Source organism: Humulus lupulus, chromosome 3 (assembly GCF_963169125.1).
Source record: "Humulus lupulus chromosome 3, drHumLupu1.1, whole genome shotgun sequence".
Lineage (NCBI taxonomy): Eukaryota > Viridiplantae > Streptophyta > Magnoliopsida > Rosales > Cannabaceae > Humulus > Humulus lupulus.
Window position 1 is genome coordinate 62,841,763 of NC_084795.1, and position 25,834 is coordinate 62,867,596.

A 25,834-nucleotide genomic window follows, 5' to 3' on the forward strand; every position below is an offset into this window, starting at 1 on the left:
ACTTTGGCTCCTTCTAGGAAATTGAGGTTGTTCACCAAATATTCTAGGAATCTCCGCTTGAGACTCTCTGGTTTGAGTTGGCTCTAACTTGTTGTCATCGCATGACATGTTCTCAAAGAACTCAACCTCTCTAGATTCAATTATTACATTAGAGTGCAAGCCTAATAATCTATAAGCTTTGCTATTTTGAGCATAACTCACAAATGCAATTCTTATAGCCCTTGGACCCAACTTGGCCCTTTTAGAATTGGTGCTCTTGCAATAAGTAAGACACCCCCACAATTTAAGATAACCAATGTTTGGTTTCTTTCCTTTCCATGACTTATATGGAGAGATATTATTTTTCTTCATGGGAATACGATTTAAAATATGACAAGCGGATAGCAAGGCTTCATCCCACAAACTAAAATTCAATTTAGAGTGTAATAACATAGCATTTATCATCTCAATAAATGTTCTATTTTTTTCTTTCCGCTATACCATTTTTTGTGGAGTATAAGGGGTTGAACATTCATGAATTATTCCATGCTCTTCACAAAATAAGTTAATAATTCATTTGAAAAATATTCACCACCCCTATCACTTCTAAGCACTTTAATTTTCCTTTCAAGTTGATTTTCAACTTCCGCTTTATAAACCTTAAACACATCAAATGCTTCATCTTTATTCTTAAGCAAATATACATATGTAAACCTAGAGAAATCAACAATGAAAGTAAAAAAATATCTACTTCCTCCTCTAGTCAACATTTCATTAAGTTCACATAAATCACTATGTATCAAATCTAACAACTTAGAGTTCCTTTCAACACTAGGAAAATATTTCTTTACCATTTTAGATTTAACACAAAATTAACATTTATCATGCTCAATAGTATCACAATCAATTAATCCATATTTGATAGCCTTTTTAATTGTGCTAAATCCTATATGTTTGAGTCTAACATGCCACAAATTAAAAGAATTTGAGTCAGCATATAACAAGAAGAAGAAGAAACTTTATTGTTCACATGGTCAATAGAAGTACAAAGTTTGAACATGTCATCACAAGCATATCTCTTTCCCACAAAAACATTGCCTTTAGATAAAATAAGCTTGCAAAAATCTATCACAACCTTGATTCCTGGCTTGCCAAGTAAATTGTCACTCACAAGGTTTCTACTCATTTCCGATACATACAAGACATTGGTGAGTAGAACCATCTTGCCGGATGTGAAGAACAAATCAATGGTTCCATTTCATTCAACCTTGGACCTTTTCTCATTGCACATTTGTATCGCATGCCCTTCCTTTGAAGATTCAAAGGTTTTGAAAATAGTTCTATCATAGGTAACATGAATGGTGGAACAAGTATCATACCACCATCCACTCACATTTCCATGAATGGTATTAACTTCGCTTAGTGTTGCCACTAGCTCATCTTCTGTGGAATTGATTCTTGCCTCATTTTTTTGGTTTCTCTTGAACCTACAATCTCTAGCAAAGTGGCCATTTTTGCCACACATAAAGCAAGGTCCCTTGGAACTTTTGAATTGTCCCTCATTATTCTTGGGCCCTAATGATTTTTTACCTTTGCCCTTGTTCTTACCAATTCCTTTGCCCTTGTTAGGAGGGTTAGCCACCACATTGGCCTTTGAAGTCTCTCCATTGGACTTCTCCTCATTCATATCTCTAGAACGAGATTCCTCATCAATTCTCAAGTGTTTAAGAATTTCCTCCAAAGAAATCTCTTTATGGAGAATTTTATTTCTATAGCCTCTCCAAGAAGGATGTAACTTAGATATAATGGCACCAACAAAGAATTGTTCCGAAACTACAATGTTAAGTATAGACAATTTATTCACAATAATTTGCAACTCATGAATTTGAGGGAGAATGGGTTTATCATCATGAAATTTAAATTCCATATATTGAGTAATAAGGAATTTCTTAGTACCTTCTTCTTCTTCTTTTTTGTACTTCTTTTCCAAGGCCTCCCAAATCTCCTTGGTGGTCATGGTGTTGGTGTAGAGATCATAAAGCCTATCCGAAAGAGAATTGAGGATGTGACCCCTACATTGTTGAGGTTTTATGCCCGAATTAAAACTCAAATTCTTTGTAATCTCATTTTGTTATCAATAAAAGAATACAAATCATTTTTTGACTTGGTCAATCACTTTGCTCACATGTTTTATTTTCATGATTAAATGTTTAATATAAACTTCTATTAAATCCCGAGCATATAGCTAATTGTATTTATAGTGACGTAATCACAATGGAATATAAATATGATTATATGTTCAAATTAAGTTAGTCCTAATATTAGTCAATGCACAGGATTTACACTGACTTGTCAATCTACGATATGATCTACTTACACATTACAGTGTTATGTTCTTTCCAGAACATTAGCAAAGTAGATAAGATCGAATGTATTTGTTACATCGGACATGGCCGATATTGACAGTTGATAAGATAAGTAAACATACCGTTATTATCTATTCTAGTCATATCATATAGTTGACCATAGGTCAATTCAATCTCAATTATGAGTGGTTAATATTCTAACTGATTGTATAATTTGAGTTCTTTGACTTGTTCGTTACCAACTTACCCTACGGACTAGCTCATACTTACATCTTGGGAACTCAGTAGTATAATTGAGTGGGAGTGTTAATCATAGATATGAACATCTATAGCTTCTGATGAAAAGGTGAAACTATGGTTTCCTTTTAGTTTGGCTCAAGGTGTTAGATGATAGAGATCTCATTTCAGTAATTAAATTAGTTTACTGAAATATCATTTACAAGTAACTAAGTGCTTTAAGGATAAAATACAATGAGGGGGTAAAACGGTATTTTAGTCCCATCTCATTGTAGACCGTCTATAGAAGATTAAGTGACAATTATGGTTGTAACAATGGATAATTAATAGCGTATCTATATTTTTTATAAAGCATTCGATGAATTCAAGAGTGCAATTCCGAGTCTTTAGTGGAGTCACGAGGAATTAATAAGTTAGTAAATTTATTTGTTAGATTTATGATAACTTATTGGAGCTTGATTTCATAGACCCATGGTCCCCATTGTACCTTGGATAAAATCATCTGGATAGTCTCAATTAATTGATTTAATTATCAGTTAGAATTATCAAAATTGATCAGGTCAATTTTGGATAGTTTCACAGAGTTATGTAATTTAGAGAACAAACAAGAAATTAGGACAGATTTATTAATTAAGATAATTTGGTATCTAAATTAATAAATAAGTTTAAATCAAGGTTCAAATCATAAATAATTAATTTGATAAAATATTTAAATAATTATTTAATTAATTTAATCAATAGAAAATAATATATACATTGATTTTAAGTCCAGTGTGCTTATAATCAAATGAGAAATTTCATGGGCCTAAGCCCATGATAATTTCGACCTAGGGATGTTAATTGGATATTATTTTATTGATTTTTAATTAAATTAAATGGCCTAATAGGAGTGCTAAGTGAGAGAAGAGGAAAAAAGTCACAAGTCAGATTTTTTGATAGTTTTTAGATTATCTCTAAACACAAGTCATTTTCTAAGCCTCTTTGTTATCTTCTCTTCTTCTCTCTATATCTATCTCATGTGTTGAGAATTGGCCATTATAATCTAGGTGATTTTAAGGATACTTTGGAAGACTATGAAGATTATAGAAGATCAGTTCAGTTTCTTGGTAATACCCTGCGACAGAAAGGATACAAGGGTTAGAGAAACTGAAGGAATGACTCATTCATTCCGCTGTGTATACTGTAAATATTCTTATCATTGTTTCTATTTGAATTCAATTTTAGAAACATGTTCTAGGTAATCTCATATTAATTTGTTTAATATTAGATCTACATGAAAATAAATAAAGATCCTGTAAAAGTTTCCTAACATACATATCCATTCATCTTCTTCGCGCTTCTTCCTTTCTTTGACAACTCCTTGAGTATTATCTTCCTTGGGCTCTTCCAAGGCTTTTAGGTCTTTATCCAAGACATAGAAAACTTTCAAAGTGGCGAGTAAGAATATAATCTTGTCTTGTCAACGAACAAAGTTAGTCCCACCAAACCTATCCAATCTTACAAAGTATTGAGTCGTGAATTTCAATGCCGAAAAGGAGTTAGATTCTTCCATGATATCATGATATGTTATCTTAGATTATAGAGTATTAGGATGTTGGGGGAGAGTGAGATAGCGCCACCTCAAAAATTAGAATCTACACAAAAAAATGGATTGACAGAGACTAAATAAAGATTGAGAAAGAACTTGCAAACCCAAGTAGATCAATGGTCTTCTTCAACTTTGATGAAGCTTCAAAAACCCCAAGCAAAACAACCACCTTGAACAAAGAAAAAAACACAAAAACGAATGTTTATACACATTGCAAAACACTGTTCTAATACTCTATTTCCTAGCCACCATGGATGCTTGAGGCATTTTCTAAGAGGAAATGAGGATTGAGGTTTAACAAGCCTTAAACTCTCAAAGTCAAGCACTTTCTTTGAGAGTTCTTGGAGAAAACTAGAGATTCTTGGAGCTAGAAAGAGAGAAAGAGAGAGGGTAGAGAGAGATGGAGAGAGTGATCAAGTCTTCCAAAACACTATTTTGACCCTTATATAGAGTAGGCATCATCATTACGTCTAACCAATAGGATTAGTCTTGTAAAACACGTCATTAAGAGCATTTCACATAACTTGTACGTACTATAGTAGGCGACGCGTCGCCTGCATGTAGACGATGTATCGCCTACCAGGCGATACGTTGCCTGCATGCAGGTGATACATCGCTTGTTAGGGTTTCTTGAAACCCTAAGCATCAGGGTTTCTTCACTATGTGAAATTTACTAAGTGTTTATACCTTGCTTGTATTTTAACACTTATCTTTGTATTTAACCAGTCATAACAAAAGTTCCAATACTTCTTTACAACAGGAGGAATCTGAAACTTCCAGGCTCCAATTTTCCTAGAGATTGCCAAATAGATTATCCTCTTGGAAGGCTAGGGCGCGAAAAAATGCTCACTTTCCTATCCATATGAATCCCCTTGTATCCTAAGTTATTTCTTTCATCGTGTCACAATCCAACACAATCTATATTGTATACGGTATCTCTATCTTTTTATGTCGTTACACTTAACAATCTAGATAAACTACTCTGTCTTAAACAGAAGATCAATCGTATTCATAATATTTATTAAATAAATCTCCCACTTTAATTAGCAAATACAAATAATTTTTATATTATTATCTTGAATGAAATCCTCTTGTATATATATCATTATACATATACTTAATTCAAGACCAAATCAATAATATTACATCTTCATGATAAATGACATGTATAATTAAATACAATTATGAGTGCAAAATATTAACTTTATTTAATTATCAGTAATCGTTCATACAAAAATACGCTTTCAAGGCACAAATCCCAACACATAGGTGTTCGAGTGAGGAGAACCTCGTTAGAAGGCAGATCAATGAGGTTCAAAGCAAGGTGAATCTGATGTGGTAGGGGGACAAATGTACAAAATTTTATTTCCTTACTACCACTATCATGCGCAGATGTAATTTGATTGATCGTATCAATGATGAGAAAGGGAATTGTCTGACATCTCGTGACCAGATATGTCAGTTATTCCTGAAGTATTTTAAAAAATTATTTTCTTTGAAGAGGTCAGAGATATCTGCTGAGTTATCTAATATTTTGTCTCCAGCTCTTGATCATGAAGAAATGAATGCCATGGTGGTTATTCTATCTAAGGAGGGGATCAAAAGTACCCTATTTCTTATGGGGAATTTCAAGGCCCCGGGACCGACGGAATGAATGTGCTATTTTATAAGACATGTTGGGAAAATGTGGGGAAGAATTTATGTGATAGAACACAAGATTTCTTTCATTATGGGAGAATGCACAAGGGATTTAATGCGTCTAATATAGTGCTAATCCTGAAAATGGAGAATGCTTGTAAGGTAACTCATTTCAGAACAATTGCTATGTACAATGTTTTCTACAAGTTCATTGCAAAAATACTTGCTGATAGAATCAGGCCTCTCCTTGCTAGGATAATCTGTCCTACTCAAGTAGCATTCATTCCAAAGAGGTCAATACAAGGCAAAAATGTGCTCATCCAAGAGATTATTCATTCCTTCAAGTGGAAGAAAGGGAAGAAGGGTTTCTTTGCTTTGAAAATTGATTTGGTGAAAGCCTATGATAAATTAAGATGGGACTTTATTCTGAAAGTTATAGAACAGTTGGGCTTTCCTCCAACTAACTGGCTTTGGGTGAAGAATTGCATTGAAACAATTTTGTTCAATTTATGTATCAATGGGAGTCCAATGGGAAACTTTAACCCAGTGAGAGGGATTAGACAAGGGGATCCCATTTCCCCTTACTTATTCATATTGGTTGCTGATGGTCTTTCGCGACGGTTGGACGTTAAAATTGGAGAAGGAAAAATTAAGGGTGTTCATCTGTTGAGAGGGGGTCCAACCTTTTCCCACTTATTCTTTGCCAGCGACATTATTATAATGGGAAAAGCCAATGTTGAGGAAGTCCCTGCCTATTGGGAGTGTGCATACATTTTTTAGCTAGGCGAGGCAGGAGATTAATAAGCTTAAAACAACCATTTTCTTCAGCAACAATACTCCCAACTCAGTGAAGAGAGAGTTAGCAAATGCTATAAGAGTGTCAACTCCAATTGACAATATAAATTATCTTGGTCTACCCTTGTTCAGATCCAAGGATTTTAGGTTCGTCATTGACAAATTGGAAGCTAGATTGGTAGGGTGGAAAGCCATGACTCTCTCTAAATCTACCACTCCGTATTGCAAACACTACTACATAAAAGGCTTTTTAAGACTCGCATTGCGAGCCTTAAAAAAGATTTTTAGGACACCCCCGCAAGCCATTTATTTGAGAACCTTAAAAATAGAAGTATTTTAGGACTCATGTTGCAAGCCCTAAAATAATGTTTTTAGGACTAGCAATGTATGCCCTAAAAGATCATGTTGAGTGCCTTCAAATAAAGTTTTTAAGGCTCTCATTGTGTGCCCTAAAAAAATGTTTTTAGGACACACAAAGAGCTCTCTTAAAAGTTATATTTTTAATTTTTAAAAAATTAATTTGAATTGGTTTTAATTTAAAAATTATGATTTAAAGGAAATATTTATATACAAATCCAAAAACTTATAGATTAAAATAACTAAACCTATACATTCAATTAAATAATTACAAATCTAGAAAAACAAATTTTGGATCAAATACGAATAATCAATCTTATCACATTTATGATACAAAACTAGAAGAATCTAATAATAACAACTTGAGTTAAATACATAGCTCACATTTGTTAACAAAAGAAAACATGTCAAAAATTTACACCATACTCATTAAAAATGTATCTTGTGCTGCTTTAGTATCCTTGATCTTATTCATGACATATGGAGCTTCAATAGAATAATTAGGTTTCGGAAAAATTAGATACATGAGGTCTTCTCCAAATATGTGAATAGAATGACAAAATGTAATGTTCAGTAACTCTCAGAAAAACCTATCATCACTTTCTAGGAAGCCACTGAAGTTGCCAAAATCCTACTGATACAATGTAAATTAAATAAGATTGTAGAAATTGACACCATACATTGAATAAGATATCAACTTTACTGTAAACAATTTCTAAAACTAGAATACCTAAAGCAAATGAAATCATCAAACTACTAAAGTTTTGAAATAGAAGACACCTAAGAATCTAACAATCATGTCATTCTAATTCCCAATGCTCATTCCTCTAAAGCAATGAAATGTTACCTAAACAATTACAAACTTACACATGCACTTCTGAACAATCTTCAAGAATGTGTCACGGGCCGTATCCCGAATATGCTGAATTATCAACTTATAATAAAATTAAATATGCTGAATTATTAACTTATAATAAAATTAAAAAAATGATGACAAAACACTTTCAATCTCTCTCTTTCTCTCATAATCTACCCACACACACCCACACATATATATATAAAATAAGACACTAAGGCATTAAAGCCAAGCAAAATTCTTCCACACAGTCTATCCTCCATTAGAAGACTATGCACAGATATACATTGATATATCCCATACATCTCATACATAATTATTGACATTTCAAGCTCAATACTTAAATAACATAAGAGTAAGGGTCATTGAAAATGCTAAAGGATAAACATTGGAACTGCCATATAGAACATCCTAATTTATCTTAACTAAATGAACAAACAATTGTAATATCAATATCTAACGCATATATTATTGTTAAGATAAGAATATTATTCTAAGAATTAAAATTATCAATCTTAATAAACAGAATTCAACTAAGATAAGATCGTTAATTATTTGCCCTCTATTCTAAAGTTATTGTAATGTTCTAGCTAGGAAAAACAGAGCATAGAGTAAGATATGTTGTTTTCAATATTGGAATCCTATATTCAGCAACATTGAATAAACTATTAAGATGGCTTGATTTAAACACAGCTTAAGAAAAGCCTTGCAGAAAAGACATAACCAAATAAATGACAGTCTTTAAGGAATTTTATCAAACACATACAATCTGCATAACAAATAACCATCTATAATCTATAATGAGACCCATAATCAATAATCATTCAAAATTAACCCCCTTGTAAAAAATAAACTCTATTCAAATTAAAAGACATTTAAAAAGAAAATAAGTGATGAGAGTGATCACTACGGTCGTTTTCAGCAAGCTATGATCGAACTTATTCAAGTTTGCATCAATAAGCTCAACTTGCAATCAACAACTCACTGGTGGTCAAGAACAAATCACCAAGCACAGTCCACAAATCATTCCCTGTATAACACGCAGAAAAATAATAGGCAAATTTACACAAACACACACACACACATATATATATATACTTAAGCAAGAAATATATATACAGTTATTGAGGATGGGAGTAATGGAGAAATAACGAACTGCACGGGAGCATTTAGAGCTCAAAATGAGCTTCGGGTCGCCCACACCATTGTTGGCTGAAGCTCACCTCGGAGCTCTAGCAATGAGAGTGGCGGCGCGGTGGTTGAGGAATTAAACCCATGGGTTTTGAAGATGAGGTTGAGGGGAACTCGAAATTCGTGGTGGTGCGACTCACTGCCCATTGTGGCGGTGAGAACAAGGCCAAGAACCCCTCAGAATTTCGTGACATTGGCAAGCACCTCCAGCGACGTTTGGGTCAAATTTCCATAGGGGTTTTGCTCCCCTTGAGCTCAGAACCCAACCACGCCCTTGAATTCCTGTTTTGTTGATGGTGGAGGCCTGAAAAATCCTACAAACTCACAGTGGCAGCGGAACTTCGGGGAGCCAGTCACGACGGAGGTCGGCAAGTGGGAAGGCAAGCTTCATGGGTTGAGGGTTTCAGGGGCCAAGGAAGCTCATGGTGGGGTGCGTGTCATTGGGTGGTGGCCGGAGATGGCTCGTCTGGTCTGGCCAACTGAGACGCGAGAGAAGGACAGAGAGAGTGGTGGTATCGGGCTGGGAAGAAGAAAGAGGAGAGAGAAGGGCTAGTACAATTTTAGGTTATCTAAATCATTTTTAAATCCCAAAAAGCAATCATTTTTAAGGACTCGCTTTTAATTAGGATTTTCAGCGCGAGTCCTTAAAACTCTAAGTGACCTTTTAAGGACAGGCGTTTAGATGTGTGCCCTTATTAGAAAGTGTCCCAATAAATGTATTTTGTAGTATTGAAAGATTGGCTCCTTTTTATATGGGAATCAAACAGGTTTGGAGTTTACCAATCGGAATTCCTTCTTTATGCCTCTTTAATACTTGATAAAATTTGGATGTGCATGAATGACTTGATTCACAAAAGGGCTGCAATTGATCTCCACAACTGCGTGCAAGAGATTAAACATAACCATGCAATGTACAAGGAAGCCCTTATTCCCTGTTGCATTCGCCTGGAAGATACTCACTGGCAACCCCCTTTCAGAGGTTGGGTGAAGATTAATTTTGATGTGGCTTGTGGAAGGGACAGTATGATGTTAAGTGCAGAGGCCGAGAATGATGTTGGATAGGCTGTTTGGGCTGTCACGAAGAGATGCTTGAGGTCGTCTGTCATGGTGGGAGAAGCCAAAGCTGGACTATTAGCAATCACAACGGATGTTGACAAAAAGGTCCAATATGTCCAAATTGAAGGAGTTTCAAGTAATGTAATTGAGAATTTCAAGGGAGCCTATAGCATTTGGGAAATTTGACTCTATATCTCGGGATGTTATAGCCTGTAGTGACAAGTTCCATGGCTGTCAATTCTCTTTTGTTTCTAGAAAGTTTAATTTTGTTTCAAGAAGGTGCATTACCATGTCATCATCAGAAATTGGGCAGCCAGCGATGGACAAACTATCGCAAAGAAGCTTCACTTTATCAACATATTCAGAAATAGAAAGATGACCTTTCTGAATGCGAGAAAGTTGTCCCTTGATTTGGAGTAGCCGAGCTTTGGATTGACTGGCAAACCGCTGTTCTAGGGCTCGCCACATGGAGTAGGGGTGGTGAATGTGGCAACAGAAGCAAGAAGACCATCTGTCATGGAGGACCGAAGCCAAGAAAGCAAAATCCTTTCTTCTCCATAATGTGTATTTAGGGTTAACAGACCCATCAGTGAGTTTCGGAATCGGGGAAGCATCAGTGAGGAGGAGATCTTCAAGGTCATGGCCAATGAACGCGGATATAACTTGAAATTTCCAAGAGAGAAAGTTTAATCTGTCAAGTTTGATAGTGAGAGAGGAATTGACAGAATTGGAGAAGGAGTTCCAAGATCCAAAAGTATTGGAAATGGAAGCAATTGTTGGAACAGATGAAGTAGATTGTCGAGAAGCATTGAGCTCAGCAGTGGGAATTTCAGAAGCAGGAGAACTAGTGGGTACGGACGCTATGGATGACCTTAGTCAGTGGCTCTTTATACCATAAAGGAACCAAAGAAATAAGAACTATTTAGAGAAAATTTGAGTAAAATTACTCAGAAGGTTGTTTCTTATCACAACAAAAAAAAAATGAGGACTGTCTTTTATTTATAGCTGAGTACTTACAAGTTGTTACAATAATTGATTAAAAGAACACAAATTTTTAATCTTCAACTATTATAACAGCTTTACAACTAACCAACTAAAGTAACAATTTTTAGAGAAAAGGAAGTTAAAGCGAACAACTTGTGTAATGGTTATCATTGCTAAAGGGACTATTTTGAACAATGTGTCAGGAGAATTGGAATTGAGTTCACATGATATAATTAAAACGTTGATGAGCTTTATCGCTCTAAATTGAAGGCTGTTTTGTTATTATATATATATATAGTAATTATAATAAAAATATATAAGAATATTCTAATTTAGCGTGACTTGTGTTTGAAAGGAAAAAACATACACGTAGTATGAAATTTGTATTACTTCAGTGTAGAATTTACACTTGAAATTATCCCAAATGCACCCCACACGTATTTAATTACTAGCTGGATTGTTAAACCCAGTTTTTCGAATTGAGTTAAATAAACTGATGATAGCATATAAAAATAAGGTATCAATTTACACACAATAATGTTAAATTTCAAGCAGCATATATAAATACAAATTATTGGCTTCTTTTATATACAGAAGTGTACATACATATACTGGAAAAGTAATAATAAGGCGTACGTATATAAACACTAGATCTTTACATAAGAGAAAATTACAGTTGTAATAAATATACAATAATTAACTAATATCGAATAATGAAAGCTTTAATATGAGCCATCATTTCTTGAGTTCGAGTCTGTGAGAGCTGAGACTTGTTGAGAATCTGAAACGCATGACCTACTCCTCCGTACACCACATATTCCACCTTCATCATCTTCTTCCCCAAAGCCCCACAAAACTCCAAGTTCCTATCTTTCAATATGTCCATCTCTGAAATGCACACCATCATAGGCAGCAAAATCTTATCATTATCATTAGATACTTCCTCGACCGACCCTTTGGCCATGGGGTTGCACCAAGGGTGATCCCTGGTTGCCCCAGCAGGCAGAGCCAATCTCCAATAGGTATCCGATGCCGCCAAGCTCAGCGCCGACCGCCTCGGCGAGAACTTCTCTGACTCTGTCCTCGACTCGCCTCCGAAGAATGGCTGGACTAACACAGTACCTTTAAAGGTCAAAGGTTTGAGTCTCTTGGCGTCGTCGGAGTTTAGCCTCATGGATAAATTGTAGGCTATGTTGGCGCCAGCACTGTCGCCAACGAGGAAGATTTTTGAGAAGTCACATTGTTCGGACCACCACCACTCGTTTTCGTTTCTTTCTACGGCTTGTCGTTTTAGCCACGAAAGAGCTTTGAACCCATCTTCGTAAGCAGCTGGAAGAGGGTTTTCTGGGGCCAAACGATAGTTTACGGACATGATTATGCAGCTCAGTTTGGTTGATAAATTGGACAAGAATTCATGGTAGCAACTCCAAGCAGCCGAGCCAACGCAAAATCCACCCCCGTGAAAGTAAACGAGTAATGGGATTTTGAGTTTCTGGGCTAAGAGTTGGGTTGCAGCAGTAGTTGTAATAATTGCAGTGCTCATTTTTGGAACATAAAAACGAGCCCAGACATTGGTGGACTTGTCGATGACCACGTCCATAGAAGTCACCACCCCTAGTTGATCATCATGATTTGGATCAGCTAATGAAGCCGCGACACATGGCACGATCTGTGGTCTTTCGACTTTTCCATCTTTGTAGACTCTAATTAGCCCTCCAATTTCTTCAATCACATCGTTGTTGTTGCCGATTAATTTTTGAGGCCCTTTGCTGGGATTTAAGTGTAGATTTTGGTTTAAGACGACGGCACCCATTCTTCTCTATATATTTCTTTCTTTTCTATTGGTTCTCAGAACAGAGGATTATGAACCAAAAATCGGAGTGATATATCTATATATAACTTGTGGATTTGTCTTTTGCTTTTGCTTTGCAAAACAACTCAGTGGGGTTTGGTTTCCTTATATAGGAGAACTACATATCACAAAACAAAGGATAATCAACCTATCATGTAGTGCCAAGAGGACATTGTGGGAAACTGCCAGGTGTCCTTCACGTGTGTGCGATGAGCCGGCCATACTTAGATAAAGATATGGGTACATGTAAATGTGAGGGTTGCAATTTATCAATAATTTTCTGAATTCAACGTTCGTAGTCTTACTGCTGCCTTTTTCATTTTGATGATACATCTTTAGCAGACCATATTCCTGAAAAGTAAAGCATAGTCTAGTTTTCATACAGCTTTGGCCATGGGTGGGTAGTGGGTTGTTGTCATGGCCTACCCTCATTATTTAAATTGCATATGTGAGTTTAAATTAGTTTAATCTATAAACGCAAAAGAAAAACATGATTAAGTGAGTTTTACTGTTACACGGTGTTGATGGATGACAAAGTCGTCTCATGATTTGACCTTAATCGATCATATTCATCATGCTAATGCAATTGTGATTAAAGTTTCACTTATCTTCTAATCTTGATCATAATCATGACTTTTTTCCCTGCCCGTACATAACAAAATTAAATGGTAATAAATATGCATGGCCGTAGTCTAATTGATATGATGTTACATACAATAGTGGCTCAAGTTTTTAATATGTGATAGAGATGTATGTCCTCTATAAAACAGGCTCATTAAATCAAATAATGCTTTGACTGATTTGGATTAATCCCTAGCTAGTAGTAGCTATTAAACTAGGGACAGAGTATGACTCGAAACAGATAATTAAGTCGATAATGTTTATATATATATTTAATATTATGCAAGTGCAATTGCAAACCACTATGTGTAGCATAGCTTTTTGTGTTATGGAATTGGGAAATAGCCCTTTGAGAATAAGTGGGAAGACATTATTGTTGAAATATTGAGGGATGTAGTGGAGTCAACTTACATTATGGACCTAGCTTTTGGCTGCCTCCCAATAACATCTTTTCAACTCATGATGCTCACTACAATGAGCTGTTTTGACACATCATATTCGTCCAACTTCACTCGGAAAACTCTAGTTTTCTTTCTCTAATTGGATTGAATCACACCATATACTATAAATTTTCAACATATATGTTATCTTTTTTGTTTAAACAACGTATAAGAAGGCACACCAAACACTTCGGGGATTAGCTAGCTAGGTTATCAGTTGAACTAGTTGTCCTCTCACTCACACTAGTCCCTGTTTTTGAGGACGTCCATGGAACATGCGCCTCAATCCTGAGTGGACACACCTTTCTTTCGGACCACATAGTCCCACCAAAATAATTGAATTATGAAGTGAATGATAATATAGCTAGCTATATCTAGCCAAGTTCCATTTCTTTTCTTCTTTATTTGAAAAAATATATAAAGAAAGAAAGAAAGTCAAAGACTTTGCCTTGTCAATGTTTCATTATTGGTTTCGTTCACATTCATGCTGCAATATTTTAGATCTAGTTCTATGTATTAAAGAGAACATTGATGATTCCTTATCAATTCGAGCTAGCCACTTCATCTTTCCTTGGCTGAATGGAATTGAAATAAATTAATTTTTTTTATATTATATTTTAGAGTATTAGAATATCATTACATTATGCCAGCTCCAGCTATATGACCAAATTTGGTGTTGACCAACACTAAAAATGTCGTTATATTATTTTTCATTCCAATTACTACACCAAAAGTTACACAAAAAAATTATTTTTTATTATTATATTATTTTTTAATAATATATAATATATAAATATATTTAAACATTATAAAATATAATATAATAATAATAATAAATAAGATGTCGTGCACTATAACTACCACTGCATATATGTCAATCAAATACTGTTGGATCGGAGAGAAAACAACCAATGCATCACCATATTTGTTGCACATTGGAGATGGCTTTTGAAGAGTTTTCACTATTTTGGTGAAATGAACATTTCATTTGAAAAATTGGATGAAAGACCATTATAATATAAGATTGAAAAAAATTTAATAATTTTTTTTATTCATATTAATTTTTATTCCATTACATTTCTATTCATTTTCTCATTCACATTCCTCCATTTTTAATTCCCACAACCAAACGACACTACTAACTTAACCCTTTGGTTGCAAAATAAAAATAGAAATTAAATGGTAATATAAATAGAATGGAATCCATTCTTTTGTTAAGTAAAGACTTTAGAATTAGTAAATAAATGAATGGTAATTATTATATTTGGTATATAATGGAATAGAATGCAACTTATATTATTTTGACCATATTATCTTTACCCTTATAATTGAATACTTTTTTTTTTCAAATTACCATTACATTTTAATGTTAGTTTTAATTTATAATTTTTTATTTTAAAATATATTTTTGTGACCAAATTATCTCATATTACGGATTAAATATTTTGTAATGAAAAATAAATATAATAAACTATATTTAGTAAAAAATAACAAAAATTACTTTTTTGTTTTTAAATTTTAATTAATTACTTTTAGAACCATATAAAGATCTATTTTTAAAAAATTCCATTATAATATTATTTTCAATAATTTAACATTTTATTTTTTGATTAAGAAATATATATATACACACACAAATATGTATATTTATATATTTATATAGCACAAACTATATATACTTAAATTATAGGGGATTTTTTTAATAATACATATATAGAAAAGTTTTAATTCATTCATACAGTGTTTCAAAAATTGTTTCATTTATATATATTTCAAAGTATTTTATTTTACAAAATTACAATTTGTATTGATATCAGATTTCTTTGTTCACATTCTAAAGAAATTATTAAACAAAAATATATAATCATGTTAAAGGCATATATATATATATATAGTATACATGTTTACATTTATAGATATATGACTCATTTAATGTGAATTAAGTCAAAATTTCATCTTTATCCTTTATTAAAGTCTAGTTATATCATGTGTACTAAAAAATATTTCTGTAATAAGCAATTTAATTATAAAGTTGTAATAATAACACAATTAATTAAGATAATGTACTCCTAAAATATTAAAATAAAATTAAGAATATATTAACGATTCGAGTCAAGTTATACAAATTTTGTAATTCACATGTAATTGTGTTCCATAAAAGTCATCTACATCACATGCCCAAGTTTTATCCACTTCCTTCAGATTAAAAAATAAGTTTGATCCACTTATCAAATAAGTACACATTAGAAAGTTGAGAACAATTTCTCTATACGTATAATTAGGTTGAATGAGCGTGCATTAGAAGTTGCAGTGAGTTTGTTAGGTTGTATTGGGTTGCATTTGAGGTTGCACCAAGTTGCATTGGGTTGCATTTGAGATTACACGGAGTTGCATTGGACTTGTATTTGAGGTTTGTAGTGAGTTGCATAAGAATAAGCATTGAGTTGGATATATTTATGGGTTACTTAAGGCGATTTATGAGTTGTTTTACATGTTATTTTTGGTTGTTTTTCTAAATCGACTTAGTTGTTTTATTAATATGTTAATTAGGTTGTTTAACAAATTGTTTTAGGTTGCATAAGGATGATTAATTTGCATAATGAAGTTGCTATAGTTGCTTAAAATGATAAAATTTGCAAATGAATTTTTTTTAAGTTGTTTTAGTTGCATAACAAGTTACTTAACATGCTATAATTTACATTTAATGTTACAGTGAATTACATGTGTTGCAATAAAATTAGCATATTAGTTTTTAAGTTGAATTATTAGGTTGCGTGTGCTTGCATTTTAGATTGCATAAGGTTGCATTGGACTTGCATTTTAGATTGTTTGGGGTTGGACTTAGCTTGCATCTGAGACTGCAGTGGGTTGCTTTAGGTTGCATTGAGCTTACACTTGAGGTTGCTTTGGATTGCATGAGTTGCATAACGATGAAATTTGCAATTGAGATGTTTAAAGTTGTTTTATGCTGCATTTAAGGTTCCAATGAGTTGTTTGGGATTGCATTCGGTTGCATAAGCATGCATTTGTGGTTATAATGAGTTGTTTGGGGTTGCATTGGCTTATATTTGAGGATGCCGTAGATTGCATGAGCTGCATTAGAATGATTAAGTTGCATAATAATATTGCTTAACTTGATTTAGTTGTATTTGAGGTTACACTGGATTGCATGAGCTTGTATTTAAGGTTGTAGAGAGATTAATCAGTATTTATTTAAATATATGTATATATATAAAGTGTACTTATTCAACTCAACAAATGATTAATGAGGCTCCCTAAGAAAAAAGTTACACTTTCTTCTTCATAGCGATATCATTTATATATATAAATATATATTGAGTAATTTCAAAATCTAGTTTTCTCTAAGAAATATAATTTACATTTAAATGTCTGATATTGGGAAATAGAATGAAAAAACTGAAAAAGTTAAGATTTAATGACTAGAATGTATAAATAAAAGTGTAAATTTACTATTAACATAAAAATGAAAGAAACAATATAAATATAAATGAAATAAAATAATAAATGACATAAAAATAAAAAAATTAGAGAAAAAAAATCGTATACATGCTAATTTCCCTAAATTATACCAATTATTTATATTGAGGGAATAAAAATAAAAAAAGGCATTTGTGAAAAAAAAACATTTGTGGTAGAATGAAATGATTTTTTCACCCAATTTTAAATGCAATAACAATTCCATTATATGTCTTTTCCAATGGAAAAGCTTTTCCTACCTCTTTTTATCAATTAAATAATAAAATAAAAACATATTCCATTACCATCAACCAAATATTATCTTAGTTGAAAATTAACAATCTTCTATTATATTATTTCATTATTTTATTATTGTTCGAAAATACTACATACATGTATTCTTAAAATAGTATAATTAAAATATAAAGAATAGATTAGTTTAGAAATAATATTTTTTACAAACGCAAAGATATGTTTAAATTTATTAACGTGTGAGATCTACGAAAAAAAATTATTAATTATTATTTTCAAAAATATTAAAATCTTATTTTTTAAAATACATATTCAATCCTTGGTAAAAAAATGAAAATATCATTTAAATATTTGATCTATTTTAACTTTATTTTATTAAAACAAACGAATCAAGTAAAATTCTAAAAATGCATGATTTTAAATTTCAAACAATAATTTTTTTTTAAGGAGAAATTACCACGCTCATTCGTTTAATCACATTACAAAGTTTAACCCTAAAGTAACTAGAAAAAACAATTTGTTTATAAATAGTAAAACATGATACCTTATTTATGAAATAGCCAAAAAAAAAAATATTATAAAGAGAAAAATACCCTCACTTAAAACACACTAATAACCAATATTTTTACAGTGTTCCACTTTTACACCCTTATTGCAGTGAATATTCACAAATCCACTCAAAGTGTTTCTCTGTCACTACCTATCCATTAACACTGTCAATAGTGCTTATGTGGTCATTGATGTGACTTAACATAATTGATGTATCATTGCCACGTCAATGCCACAAATCCAATATCTATTTTTTTGACAAAATTTTAAAAGAATATTTAATAATTAAAAAATATATTTTTAAAATCTATCAAATAATGATTAATGAAATATATAAAAAAAAAAACCCTGAAATTTCTACCCTATGACCTCGTGTGTCTTTTTTTTTCTTCTCTTGCCCAGATTTTCTCGGGCCATCTTTTTTTTGTCTTCTTCTTCTTCTTCTCATTAATTTTTCACTTGCCTAGATCTTCTCTTCTTCTTCCTCTTTTGCCCAAATCTTCTCCGACTTTCTTCTTCATTGTTCTTGCTGCAAATCTTCACCTATCCGAACCCAACCTCCAAGCCTTGCTGGAAAGAGCCCCGCCAGAAAGAACCACGTCGGAAAGAGCCCACATGTTGTAGATCTTTTTTTTTTTTTTTTTTGAAAAGTGAGATTTGAGTTTTGTTTGAATTTTGTTAGGTTTGTGTTGTTTGATTTTTTTTTTTTAGGTTTGTTTTGAAAAGTGAGAAGATGATGATGCTAATAGGTTTTAAAATTTTAGTTTGGTTTGTTTTATTTGTGCGATGATGATGATGAGTTTTATGTTTTGAGTTTGATTTGTTTGGATAGTGAGAAAGTGAAAGGGAAGAAAAGAAATGTGAAGCATTGATGTTTGGTAGGTTAGAAAATGAGAGAAGGTGTGAAAAAATGATTTAATTTTAAAAAAAAATAATTATGTGGCATTGACGTGACAATGACAACATTTATGTCAGGTCACATCAATGACCACATAAGCACTATTTAGTAGTGACGGAGGGACACTTTAAGTGGGTTTGGTTATATTCACCGCTAAAAAAAGATTGAGTATAAAAGTCGGACATTGCAAAAATGTTGGGTATTTTTTACGCCAAATACCCTTTTTTATTAAAAAAAAACTCTAAAATTAAAACAAATAAAAACTACATTTGATATTTTCTATTCATTTATATAGTCATAATATTTTGTAAAACATTAATCAAATCTTAAATAAAATAAATAAAAACCAAAACTACAAAAATATATAGTTTTATTTAAGATCTTATTTAATTTTAAATTTAATCAATTTTATAGGTTATTTTAAAAAAATAAAATAAATATATTAATGAATTTTAAGTTAGAGTATTTTATTTATTTAAAAAAAAGGTTCATAAATACCAACATTTTATGATTTTTTTACATTTTTACGGTCCTTCATATTTTTTTTACATTTTTACTAACTCAAGTTTTTAAAAATACGATTTTAATGTTTCAAAATTACAAAAATATGATTTCCACCAAACATCAACCTATAAAACATAACGTTGAACAAACAACAAGAAAGCAATACGACAACAACCTCAGAACAACACAGTACAACTCATTTCACCTACCAAAAAACCAAACAACAACACAAAAACAACATCAAAAAACTCATTCTTACATTTTAAAAAAGCAACACACTGCAATACAATATCAAAAAAGCAACTTAAATGCAACACGGCAACAACCTCACAACAATAGTGTTGAAAAAGAAATTAGACATCAATTTATTACATTAACTCAATATAAAATAAATAAATAAAAAAACCTCAAAATTAACAATTTTTCCCTACATTTTTAAATGTGTAAAAAATAAATTAAAAATATATCTCAAAACAACTGAACATGTATAAAAAATAAACTGAAAAACAACAAAAAAATAACAATTGGAAAATAACTAAACATTAACCCACTACATACTAACACATTAAAAAATAATTAAAAAAACAACAATTGGACAACAACTAGAAGTCAACCCATAGTATACAACATGTTTTTTTTTTTTTTTAAATATCATAATATATCTGAAAATAACTAAACAATAATTAAACATCAACACAACAATTGAACAATTATATATAAACTTAAACAACTAAAAAAACAATATTAAAATAGCTATACATAAATCTAAACAACTCAAAAATAGAGAAAAGATGAATGATAAGACTATTTGATAATAAATATGTATGAGTCACGTAATTGTAAATGCGGATGTTATTAGTATAAACACCTAGCATACTTTAATAATAATAAAAAACCTAAAACAAGCATCATGCTAACGAAGGCCACAACACAATGATAGCCCTGTGAAAGGACCATTTATCAAGCTTTTCAATGTCGTCGATGACAGATCTTTGGTTGGGGTCAATTCAGTTATGGGTTGTGATGACAATGTATTAACTGGTGAGCGGCTTTAAAGATAGTGCAGTGGATAGGCAGTAAAAATGTAAAAAATAAATCAAAAAAATAAAAAATAAAAAAATGCAGTTAGACCATAAAAAAGAAATAATTTGACGTAAAATGGTGATTGACGTAAATTTCTCTTAAAATTTTTTGACTAAAAGTAAGTGAATTGAGCTATTTTTTTTACTATTTATATTCATAGAGGATTAATTTTAGTTTTTTTTTTTTTTTTAATGTTTAGTGTTAAATATGGTAAATAAAGGGTCCAAAATTGTAAGTTTGGATCCTTTTAGTGGGTGTCATTTGTTTGTAAATTGGTTTTTGGGAGTAATGAAATTGACTGCTGATTTACCAAAAAATAAAGAGTCTAAAATAATAATTTTTCCCTATTTTAAATTTTAAAATAAAAACCAATAAACTCCTAAAATATTTAAACTGAGTATATATCAAATACAAAAATAAAAGAGAATAAAAGAATAAAACAAAGTATTGCTAACTGATCTCACTAGTTTTTTACTCTCGACCCTTGATGAATAATTTTTTTTTTTTCTGAATAAACCTCTGGAAAACATTTGCATATGTGAACGTTGAATATTGGATTCGTAAAGGAAATATTTTTCACAAATTTTTAACAAATCATCATATCTCCATCTTTATTTTTCTTTTTTTTTTACAAAAATTAAAAGGAAAAGAAAATGCGAATCTTCAGCATATATACTCAAATGGTCTAAGCTGCAAGTGGATATAGCTACCTATATATATTGCTTTTCTTTTCTTTTGTTCTTGACCTTTTCCTTTAGAAATGATCGATGTATATATGTCTGCGCTCATCTACTCAATTATTGATAAAATCTTTAAATTCTCAAACAAATTCAATCTTCTTTTATTCTCAATATTTCTTGAGTTCTCCAAATCAGTATAAGAACCAGCCATATACATCAATAATGACATATTTTAAAAAATTTAATAGATAATCTCAAAAATTCATATGCCAACAAAAAAAAAACTTAGCCCTCAATTAACAATTTCTCTCACGATCACTACTAATCACTTCATAATATTCTTATAAATTATAGTTGGATCATCTATAACATTAACACTATTAAACCTGAATTGGCTTAGAATCGTGATAGTTATCGATTAGTGTAGCTAATTTTCATCATAACTAGTAACTACCATTTGGCAATAATATCACGAGTATCAAAAAAAGACAAGACAGAAAAGAAACAGCACCTTTAAAGAAGCACGGCCACATGTGGCATTTCCTTTGTGTTAATATTAACAATTGCTTTTGTATAGTCACATGCATTACTTTATTTTTCAAACTCTCGACACCTACACTCATGTTTTTTTTTTCTTTTCTTTATTTGCTATATATGTTATGTGTGTGTATATATATATATGTATGGTACATATTGTAGGAAATTAATAAGAAGAAAAGAAGCACTATGCCGCTCTGACCAAAAAAATGACTTTTGTATAAAGAAAATCTCACTTGTGTGCCTATCTTTATCCAACTTAAGAAGGTCGAATATATACCTATATATCTGTCCCTAGATTAGAAAAAATAAATACCCTCATTCATAAATTAAAATAATAAATAAAGTGTTGCATTGTACTAATAAGACAGTACACCGTTAATGCCAGCATTAGATCAGCTATACTCAATTGGGATGCTCCTAATAAATAGGACCAAACTATAAATACCACAATGCATCAATTAATAATATTTGATCTGATACATAAAATGTTTCTTTGTTCCATTAAGTACATATAATATAAATTATATTGTAACATCAAATACTGAAAGCTTTTGAAGATTAATATTATATATATATATAGAAATATATCATGTTCATATAATATGGGGGCTACAACCCATACTAGTATTTTGAATGGGGCCGCTCTACCGCTTCATGCTTTTCTGAAGTTGTGGCGGCAATGCAGCTAGCCGTTTCTGCCTTGCTACGTTCCCATGCCAACCTATATTATATATATGAATTTACATCTCACCATAAATTATGAGTAAAGTCATGATATAAATACATACATATCTCAAATGAGAAAAAAAGAATCAATTATATGTATTCTAAAAAAATTATTATGACCTCGTGACATTGAACTCGGTTCCATTATTCTATTCGAGTCAATAAATGGATGCTTATTAATAGTATACATTTATTTATTCATGAGACAAGATCAATTAATGTACTATTTATATATATATACACTACACACATAAAATGACGCATCTTGACAACGAAAATACGTAACACTATTGATCCTGATATGAAAGGTTAGTTATAAAAAGTAATGTTTGGCCCATCATATTAACCAATATTATAATAAAAGTAAATATAAAAAAATTACCGATAGACATGTCAAGGCCATGGTTGTTGAGCTCTCGATACTCTTGGCACAAAGAGCATTGTTCGCACCAACAATGGACACAGCAGTCGGTACAAGGCCTCTCTTCTAAAAAATACTGTCCTCTTAATTTGGACCGATAGAAGCATGAGTACAAGCACGCCCAACCACTCACGCACATTATCAACGTGTACAGAGCTCCACTCATTCCACAAGCTTTATATATATATGATTCATATATATATATATTATTATTATATTGTTAGACAATAATAACACATTTTATAAATATAATTCTTTAAGAAAATTAAGAAACATATGCAATATAACTTACAAGTTGATCCCTGGTCAACCATTTCTGCGATGCGTCCGAATGTGACGCATGGACACCAACATGTTAAGCAGCCTGAAATTAATGTTTGACCAAACTCCACTTATAATATAAAAAGTTAATCATGTATATCTATACACTCACTTTTCACTAAAAAAAACTTAAACCTAGTAGTGGCATCAGAAATCTGTTCATTTCCAATATGCAGCATATACACATACATGTGTACATATATATATAAAAACTTTTATTTGGTTAGTGACATTATTGAGATTTACAATGTACAGTGTTAATTGTATAATATTCTAAAAATAAGTACGTATAGGTGCATATCATATCATTCTACTCTAATTTTTTTGAAAAAGAAAAAAAAATCAAATTACAAGAGTTTGATTACTTATAATAGGAAAACTATAATTTTCAAATAAAAATCGGTTTCTTATAGATTATCACAAGAGCTTTCACTGTGAAAATCACTTGTACCTGTTGAATAGGTTTTACTATGACATAATAGAGAGGATCGAGATGGAGTGCATTAATTGAAAAAAGCTACATATATATAGTAAATGCACTCACAAGTGCTAACGTCGTCAAAACAATCACAGAGACCAGTGGACCAAGGCAGCGGAGCATGATGAGAGGTTCCATTATTATTATTATTAATTGTAGAAGATGATGAAGTTGGTTTAAGGAAGTGGCTTCGCTCCGAATTCGAAACAAGTGACGATTTTGCTGCCTCCGATATCGGCAGAGGAGAAGGAGGAGGACCTTGTGGATCCATCTATCGATGACGAAGATCAGACCTTGCAAATATATATGCCATACAGTTATATATATATATATATATATAAGAATAACCACCCACTACCAGTCACGGTTCCAACTTCCAAATAAGAACTACACGTACTCCTCCGATTAACAGTTTTTCTTTTCCCTCCTTTTTGCATGGAGCAGATAAACGACGGTTTGGGATTAACCGTTAATCGTAATCGACCACACTGGTTTTATGTTGTTATGTGGAACTGCTAATGCTATAGAGGTATATATATTTATTTAAATCCCTTCAAAAATTTATTTATTTAAATCTATATATATATACAGGATACTGCTTATAAAAAATATCCTCACAATTCTTATACGTGAGCTCACTTTAAACCTTACCGGTAGGACTCTCAGTATTTCTCGATCGTTTTCGGCGCCATATTTTTTTATGATCGTGTATATTGTAGCTATTTAGAGCATCCTGCAAATTTTCAGAAAATTCCGAATAATTTACAGTGCCAAAAACTAGGTTGAAACATGTTGCTTTCCACGCACATAAAAAAAATTAATCACGCGTGCAACAACATGTTTGAACCTAGTTTTCGGTATCATAAACTATTCGGAATTTTCTGAAAATTTGCAGGATGCTCTAAATAGCTACAATATACATTGTTATAAAAAAAAAATCGCACCGAAAACTATTCATAGGTTGTAAACACTGAAAGCCCTACCGATAAGGCTTAAAGTGAAGCTCCTATAAAAAAATTCTCATTTATATATAAAAATACTAGATAAAAACATAATAATAACATCAGTCTCCTTTTAGTCACCCAAGATTTTTTTTTTAGAAATCACCCAATAGTCATTTATTTCAATATTTAACTACACAGGTCATATTACATGGTGCAATCTCTTCAACTAAGTATCATCATTTTCTAGATGAGTGCATATAACTAATCCATGAGTACAAGTATTACACATAAAGATACGTATAACAAAGATATAATAAGGAGAGACAACTATAACTACAAAAATATGTTTTAATTTCGATTTTTTGGCTTGTTATTCTTCGAATTTCGCAGAGATATTAATCGAAGTTAATCCAAGCGAAGTTAAAAATATTTAAAAACCGAAGTTAAATGGTACCATTTAACTTTAGTTATTATGTAAAAACCGAAGTTAAAGCCATTTGTTTTAACTTCGGTTTTTACATAATAACTGGAGTTAAAGGTATTTTTTTCTAAAAAATATATTTTAATTTTATTTTTATTATTATTTTGGTTTTTATAAAATATTTTCATAATTATTTTTTAATTCTAATTTGCAATTATTTTAATATTAATAAATATATTTGAATATTCCAATAAACTTAAAATAAAATAAATTCACAAACTATATCACTACACCAAAATATGGATTTAGTAACATTTGAAAATTTTATAATTTTAGTGACATTTGTGATAAATGTAAGATATACGCATGTGAGTAAAAGTACAAATGTCACTATATTCTTTTTAGTGACATTTGAAAAAATGTCACTAAAAATAATTAAATATCATTTTCAAATATTACTAAATTATTTATAATAATTACTTATTTGTTTTTTATATTAAAAATAATTTTAGCGACATTCTATAAAAATGTTACTAAATGATATTTCAGAAAATAAATTTCTTTTTAGAGAAATTGGTGA

General features: G+C 31.4%; 2 protein-coding genes across 2 annotated transcripts; both read right to left on the reverse strand.

Moving 5' to 3' along the window:
• Nucleotides 1-11,571: 11,571 nt before the first annotated feature.
• On the reverse strand, nt 11,572-12,990 carry LOC133822748 (probable carboxylesterase 6). The gene has a single exon (XM_062255188.1). The coding sequence runs from the start codon at nt 12,858-12,860 to the stop codon at nt 11,748-11,750; it is 1,113 nt and encodes a 370-aa protein (XP_062111172.1). The 5' UTR covers nt 12,861-12,990; the 3' UTR covers nt 11,572-11,747.
• Nucleotides 12,991-22,393: 9,403 nt separating this feature from the next.
• Nucleotides 22,394-24,160, reverse strand: LOC133824246 (protein PLANT CADMIUM RESISTANCE 11-like). Its single transcript, XM_062257111.1, has 4 exons — nt 23,956-24,160; nt 23,383-23,454; nt 23,052-23,264; nt 22,394-22,664 (listed from the first exon to the last, which is right to left on the reverse strand). The coding sequence occupies exons 1-4, from the start codon at nt 24,158-24,160 to the stop codon at nt 22,588-22,590; spliced, it is 567 nt and encodes a 188-aa protein (XP_062113095.1). The 3' UTR covers nt 22,394-22,587.
• Nucleotides 24,161-25,834: the final 1,674 nt, after the last annotated feature.

Coding starts and splice junctions, on each gene's coding strand:
- LOC133822748 (XM_062255188.1), bottom strand. CDS start 12,860: ATGGGTGCCGTCGTCTTAAACCAAAATCTACACTTAAATCCCAGCAAA.
- LOC133824246 (XM_062257111.1), bottom strand. CDS start 24,160: ATGGATCCACAAGGTCCTCCTCCTTCTCCTCTGCCGATATCGGAGGCA. Junction 23,455..23,955: donor TTTTGACGACGTTAGCACTT/GTGAGTGCATTT, acceptor CATTAATTTCAG/GCTGCTTAACATGTTGGTGT. Junction 23,265..23,382: donor GGTTGACCAGGGATCAACTT/GTAAGTTATATT, acceptor ATATATATAAAG/CTTGTGGAATGAGTGGAGCT.